The sequence below is a fragment of the Nipponia nippon genome, unplaced genomic scaffold, assembly GCF_047370975.1.
Source record: "Nipponia nippon isolate SJK-2023a ecotype South Korea unplaced genomic scaffold, ASM4737097v1 scaffold_2, whole genome shotgun sequence".
In the NCBI taxonomy this organism is placed as follows: Eukaryota; Metazoa; Chordata; class Aves; order Pelecaniformes; family Threskiornithidae; genus Nipponia; species Nipponia nippon.
In genome coordinates this window covers 94,073,844-94,081,412 of record NW_028262336.1, presented here as the reverse complement: position 1 = coordinate 94,081,412, position 7,569 = coordinate 94,073,844, and the positions used below count along the sequence as shown (strand labels likewise).

The 7,569-nt window shown below is 36.8% G+C and overlaps 1 protein-coding gene across 2 annotated transcripts in view; it reads right to left on the bottom strand.

The window, feature by feature from the left end:
• Positions 1-937: 937 nt before the first annotated feature.
• DIAPH3 (diaphanous related formin 3) overlaps positions 938-7,569 on the bottom strand; it is a 255,482-nt gene continuing 248,850 nt past the window's right edge. For both annotated transcript variants that reach the window (XM_087756729.1, XM_087756731.1), the window contains one exon: positions 938-1,282. In XM_087756729.1, the coding sequence (XP_087612855.1) occupies positions 1,023-1,282 (260 nt within the window). In that variant the 3' untranslated portion in view covers positions 938-1,022. The remainder of the gene's footprint in view (positions 1,283-7,569) is intronic.

The following is a 7,569-nucleotide window of genomic DNA, read 5'->3' as shown; positions in this document are numbered from 1 at the left end:
CCTACTTGGTAACATAGGTAGAGATTCTTTATGATGTGCAATTAATAAATACGATAGCGAACACGTAACAATGTACAATGACAGTGCGATAAAAGAGATGCAATTATGTGCAAGATTCCTGTTGTGCCAGCAAATAAGACTTTACGGGCTATTGGAAAATGAGTTTGTGAAAAACCAATTGTAAAAACCTTTTCCATTACATGTTCCTTTTATAGAAACATATTAACTCACATGTGAAAAGATAAAAAATTACACTAGTAAATAACTGTGAAGACATTTTCCCCCACTATGGACACAATTGCAAAACCTTGCAATCACAGAAATCGTATATATTATTTTGATATAACAATCATAACTAAGCTTAACAGCAGTGATATATTAATCACACATAAAGTATATTATTTGCATAGATTTTTTGTTTACTGTCCATGGATATATATTTTGTAAATACATATATAATTCAGCAAACTTTGGTGGTCTTTGATGAACTCAAACTGGAACATGGCTGATTTATATGATACTTATTTCCTATTACTACAATTGCAAAGGATGCTCTAATAATAGTTTTTAGGTACTAAAACCTCTTAAGTATAGCAATTGCAGTAGAAAATATAAGAATACCTTTTTTGTTATTTACTGACCCTTACTCCAAGGCATGATGATTTAACAATATTATTTAAATTTAAAAGATATTCCTATTTTGAGAAACTCTCAAAACACGTGGTCTGCAGTTTGTCCACTAAAAGGATTGTGCCTTGGAATAATTTAGTATCTGTCTCTTCTGATATTTTTCATACGCTCAGTAAGTAAAAACATACAATAAAAATCATCTTGCAGTTATACAAAACTATAGCATCATTTTGTACAATCATGCAAACAAACTGTTTAGAAGTAGAGTATTGATCCATAGAGAAGCTGGGAACTCAGAAGTATGCAATGTCAATAATAGAAAATTACTGTATCTTTAAAGATGTAGGCTATTATAGCTTTTAAGCTTTGATTTAATCCTTTACGTGATTCTTCTATAGTGCTCGCAGTCTTGCCAGGAGGGCTTCTACTTCTGGAATGGCTTCTCCCTTAGAAGATGACTGGATACGATCTATTTTCTTTTCTTTGTTCCCTTCTCCGTGACAGGCTTCCTTTCTCCCAACAGCCTTGTTCGACGCTGTAGAAGAACTTGTTTCCATATCATAAGTAACCTCTTTGGTGACTGGGCTTCTTGTCAGGCTTAAACTGATACTGTGGTGCGAACATGACTTCTCTAGTTGTCCTTTCTGGTTCTCTGCAGAAGATAAAACAAATAAACCTCGTTTCACTATTAAAATACTCAGTTTCAATATTTTGTAGTATAAAAAGACCTCTTGATCAGACAAAATTTTACATGCAGATGATGTACTAGAAGGAGTAATGATTGCCAAGGAGGCAAGACAAAAAATATTATCACTTCAAAAGCAGTGGGCTTGGTCCCTTGGAAGTGATACAGACTTTACATGACTTCAATAGATTAGCATCCATATTTCCTACAAAATCACAGCTAGAACCTGACAGGATCCTCCTTTCTTACTGGAGTCAAAGAGAAAACAGAGTACTCTGCACTTCTCAGTGTCTTCCACAGTTTTATCTGGTTAATTACATTTTCCACATATTTTTTTAATTGTTCAAATTTTAAAATGTATTTTAAAAATCTATTTCAATTTAATTTTCTATTGTAATAATTGTTCTTTCCTTTGTGTTCTTTTAGGAAGCTAGGTAATTTTCAGAATTTGCATAACTTGCTACTTTTTGCTGAACATCACTGGCACTGATTGTCACAAAAAGTTCCACTCAGTTAATATCCAGAAGCTTTGCTGAATTGACATGTATTAACAGACAAATTTCTTTTTTTTGTTCCCTCCCCCCAAATCAAGTGACTGTTCTCAAAACTAGCACATGAGTGGTCCCTCTCATAGATCTCAAACTTTTTAAAAACAGGCATACTCAATATTCATGTAACCTTGAGCAAGGCTTGAAAATGGCTTCAACAAACTTGACATGACATTTAAAGTTTTTTGGTTATTCGCTGAAAGATGTTCCATCATTCCAATAGTAATGACTTTGGAGCACAGGCAGTCACTCATGACAGTGTGTTTTATGTGAGTGCTGAAAATTCCTACCGAAAACAGCTTGTACATTAAAAGGCAGCTGCTGAAGATATTTACTGCACTGTCATTCCCTGACCAGGGGCTCTCGGTGATGGATGAGGATTTTACACACTTTCTTGGACAATCTCAGCGAATTTTGTAAGTACGATCACCTTTCGGCAAGTGGAGGAAAATAAATACCTTATATCTGTCATCTTCTAAATCAGATAAACAATTCTTAATTAAAATTAGATAATAGCTGAATTTTGCACTTAGCTGCAAAATGTAATTTTTATTTTATACTATGGAAAATAGTTTGACCCTAAAGATACAGCAGCGCACATTTCAGTTTTCCTGAAACACAGGAGGCCAAAGATTGGGTATGAACACATCTTTATAATTACATAAAATAAACCAACCATATATAATTAAAATATCCCTTTTATGTACACTCTTAAATATCTCATTCTATTTGAATGTTTATATTTATTGATTCTGAACACATATTTGCAGGTCACTAAAAGCATGCTACCTGTATCAATAAACAAAATACTAGCTGCACCATAGCCCTTTTTGTTTGCATTCAGTCTAGGGGCAGTGGGAAAAATACTTGGTGTTTTGAAAATCAATACTTTTTTTTTTTATGTAGAAAAAGCCATATTGTCTTATAATCAGAGATTAAGTATAGGTGTTGGACTTTTTAAAAAGGCAACAATAAATGAGGCAGTGCAAGTAAGCTTCTCAAGCATACCAACACCCAAATTCTAACTACTTTGCAGTTCAGCTAAGTCTTCACTCCAAAATACTCAAGCGTGAGGATCAATTAGGTATAATGAACTAGACTGAATAATGGAGGTGGTGAACACTTACGAACTGAGGCCTCAAAGTAAAATCCACCAATATTTTCCCCAGTTTCTCATAGTGTGCGAGGGGCAGAGGAAGGTGCCTTACAGTGAGATTAAGAACAGCAAAGAGTCTAAGCAGGGAACTGCTGCAAGTTAGCTATTAAGAAGTAGTAGATGTTGGGATCCATCTAAACGCTTGTCCTGCTTTGAAGCTTGGTAACTGACTCAGCCTTGCAGAAAGGTGGGTCCCATAACTTGCTGCCTACAATCTGGAATTGTTGCATGAGGATAGTGACAGAGTCAAGCTGAGTACAGCTGTGTCTTTTTCCCCCCCTTAAAATAGCAGCAATCGTGTTGGTATTTGTGACTTTCTAGGCATAGACTAATGCCTAGAGCATAAGTTGAGCATTCAGCTTGAAGGACCAGAGTCTTTCCCTTCAGTTTGAGAGGTCCTGAAACAATGGGAAATGGGATTAGGAAAGTGCCTTAATCACTGGCCAGTTTATTTGAATAGTTCATGTTTCATCTGTTGTAACTCCTGTGCAGTGAAGATGCCATGATTCACTGGAAAAATCACAAAGTGTCATGTTCTTAATACGTGACACTACACTAGTGATTAGCAGCACTTCCTAGATGATGAGAACACTTTGGTCTCAGCCATACTACAAAAAATACTGAGCAGCTAGTGCCAATTAAAAAAAAAAAAGATTTGGACACTCATATTTTATCTAAATCCAGTTTCATCATCTCAAAGTTGTTATTTCAGCTGCTTCCTAAATTGGGTGGCATCTTTTCTGTGTATGTTCTTTCAGTCAAGGAGGAACTTGTCCATGTAGCATTGCTATGCCTAAGTGCATGTCCAGTATTAACAGATGTGTAGGTAGGCAGTTCCCTGCTTAGTAAACTGGCTGTTGTGAATCTCATTCAGAAACACTGAACTTTGCTAGGCCTGGCTCAGAAAGCATACATATTTACTTACAGTCCTAGATTTCACTTTGGTAAATATGCACCTAAAGAATTAACTGCTGTAATACGTGAGGTATATATGCTGCTGGTGGCATTCTTCTTATCAGAGTGAAAGATCACTTCCATTTAAGTCAAAGTTTAAAATTCCTTAGGTACTAGCAAGGTAAAAAGTCTCACTAATTCCTCAGAAATATTAATGTCTACCTGACAGTTTTTTATTTTAATCAAGCAGGAATTAATTTGTGCTAACCCCAAACTCTTAAACACCCTGTACTGCTTCACACACTGGTTCAAAGCTTGCTTGCGTCGGTGATTTTTCCATTCCACAGTCATGACTTTGGATTGCTACCACACCTCTCTTGAATCCTATGCTATAGTGGTAAAACCAAAGTGCATTTTCAACCTACAACTGTTGAGGTGGGTGGTTTAAAAGAGACAATGCACTTTGCATATGAATTTAAAACTACAAGGCTGCAAGCTGCTGCAGGTTAGCATGTAGCTTTGATCAGGACAGTAGAAGAGCTGGATTTCCTTAGCGTAGTCCGATAAAGGCTATAAAGGATATAGTCATTTACTTTCAAGAAAAGCCCCAAGTCGAGATTGACTGACAAAGTAAGGACACAAATAAGCAGCCATTAATATATTTCTACTAGAAGTTAAAACCTTTTGAACCATCAGAGTAATGAAGTTTTGGAATGCACATATATAGAAGTGAGAGCAAAAAACCACAACCAGTTATAAGGAGGAATTTGATCTGTTTCTGAAGATGATATTTGATATGGCTGCCTGCAACAGCAAGGAGATGGCTTAGTGACATCGGGCCACCATTTTAATCTTACATTTCTAGAACAAGGTCACCCACAGAAAACCCATAAACCATACAGATACGAACAGCCTTTTCTAAACTATGAACCATTACCTCATGGATATACATAAATCTGTTTTGTACTTTTGGCAGTAAACTATATTTGAAACAAAGTGCAGAATAATATAAATATATTTACACACTTACACACCTTGGTTCAAATACACTTTTAGAATATTGAATATAATAAAGTTATAGAAGATTTAAAGAAAACTACTCATGGAAAGGCACTTCTACATGAAGTCGTGTTAAGAAGAAAGCTTACATTTCTGGAGATGCACTATTTGTCCACCTACTGTAGCAAGGTGTACCTTCCGGCAGTAGCAAGACAAAAAGAAATCAGACATTAAAAACCACTGGATAAAGACAGAACTTATTAATTTGCTGGATATATTGGAAGTAGTTGAGACAAGTTTCTAATGTTTGGCCACTTTTAGCAATCAAAAACTGTCATTCACCTGTACCATAACAATCACTATGCAGATGAAAAAAAAGAAAAAACCTTTCAATTCATGCTTAACTTTTCTAAACACTGGGGTGAGAAGACATTTGTGCATAATAGTTTTGACTTTACTGCTACTGAACGCTTCCAGGCACAAGTTAGGCAGATATCACATTGTACACTACTAAAGTCTCAGTGTCCACATTCCATGGCATTTAAATCTTTTTCTTTCCCTTGTTCAATATCTAACTCTTGTGTGTCCTTCAAACCTATTAAAATTCAGTTTTCGCAGATATGAATTTCCTGAACATTGCTGTTAACCAAAACCATTTCAAAATCATATTCACATAACCTAGAGCCAAATAGTTACTATCATCTAGATACAAGTCTTTTAAAATTACTTTGATTAACAGCAATGCTCAGGAAATTCAGTTGATAGAAAATTGTGCTGAATAGCTTTCCATAGTTTAAACGGTGTCCTAGCATAGAATAACTTATAATGATATGCTTATAATCTATTAAAAGCTACATACTTCATATTCAGAAAAAGGAAATTGTGAGCTAGCATGTGAACATAAAAAAATCAGTAGTAAGAGACCTGCCTGCTGTGAACTTGGGGAAGCAAAATATGATCAATTTGAGATTTTTAAATCCTGCATATTACTGTTATATATTACCTTTAATAGAGAACAAAAATGATTGCAAGAGACTCACTAGAGTAGAGATACGGATTTTTTTAAAACGACTAATAAATATTTAAAATAAAAAAGGGCTTTGAAAAGCTTTATTTCATTGCATAGTTTCTCAGTAAAAGTCTTGATACTAAGGACATATTTAGTTTTTATGTAAATACTTGTACACCAATTGAAAAATAAAGTTGCAAATACAATAAGGAGAACTGCATTACACGGCACTATATGCTTGTATTACAGTCATACATCTCAATGTGTGGCATGACAAAATTGTAGCGTAAGAAAGAACAATTGCAGTTACAACCTCATTACATCTTTTACCAAGTTAACAGGGAAAAATGCTCAAAAACCCAGTGGAATATTTCTGATTTCTCTGGCTTGTGCTCCACATGCTTCGTCATATTCCTTAAGCAATGTCTATGCCAAGCTTTTCTAAAGCCCACACATACCAACCTCACCACCAATTCAAATTATTTTTACCTTGTAAGTCATGACTTGCCTGTGCTAGAAGATACTCTGAGGGAATGGCCTCATGCCAAATGGCTTTGGCTTGGAAAAAATAACAGCCCTAGCCATAATCCTCATCACTGGCTCCCCAGTGCGGTGCCATAGTTTGCCTCTGGTTCTCTGTTCCTGATGCATGGAACTGAAAGTCAGGGAAAAGCTACAGCACCATGTTGGTGCTGCACTCACATGTTTTCCCAGCAAAACTGCAGGGGAAAAGAGCATGTGTTTTTGATGGCAGTGTGATGTGCTGATTCTGGATGCAGCTGTACAGCATTCCTACAAGCTGGAATGCTTGCAGCAGTCCAGCTTCTGTCTGGAAGTCCTGCCCATCTTCCACAAATTACATTGACCACATCATCATGCATGTCCCAGTGCAACCTGAACAAGCCTATTTAGACAATGGTCACATACCACGGGCCTTGTGATGATATCACTGTATACGCCCATATGTTCCATCTAAATAAAAAGAAGCCCTTGAGAAGTTAGTCTGGAGATGTTCCTAAAGGGTTCCCTTGCCAATACCAAAGTATAAAGCATCCCTGGTGCTTTGCTGATGATATGAGGAAAACAGCAAAAGAGTTTCTAAGTGTGAACTACTTTTTCTGGCATAAACTGGGCAATACTGGCTTATGTTTCAGATGGTTGAGATGTACTTAGATAGACTCTTACTTTGAAAGGCTGAATATGACCACTGCTGGCAGACATTTTGATGACCTCAGTTTTTAAGTTCACGACAAGGTGGAGGTTCTGAATTCCCACTTCAGCTGCATCTAGCTTCAGCTCTAAAGCAGCCGCAGGGCACAGCTGAGCCTGTCACCCCTTTCTGCCGTTAGCTGCCTCACTCACTGATGGGAACGAGCGTAACCTGCGGTGCTAAGGGGGGTAGGAGAGGGGTCTGGAGTGAAGCCGAGCCTAAGAAAGCAGGAGGAGTATGTTTTCCCGAAGTGTTTTGATTCTTTTTTTGGTTTTGTTTCCCAAATACCCAAATCAGTAGTGTTATATATTGGCAATATATTAATTTTCCCCAAGTCGAGACTGATTTGCCCGTAACTGGTAAGTGATCTCCCTGTCTTCGTCTTGATCCATGAGCTTTCCTGCTCCTGTTCTTCCTATTCCCCTCCCCATCCCACCC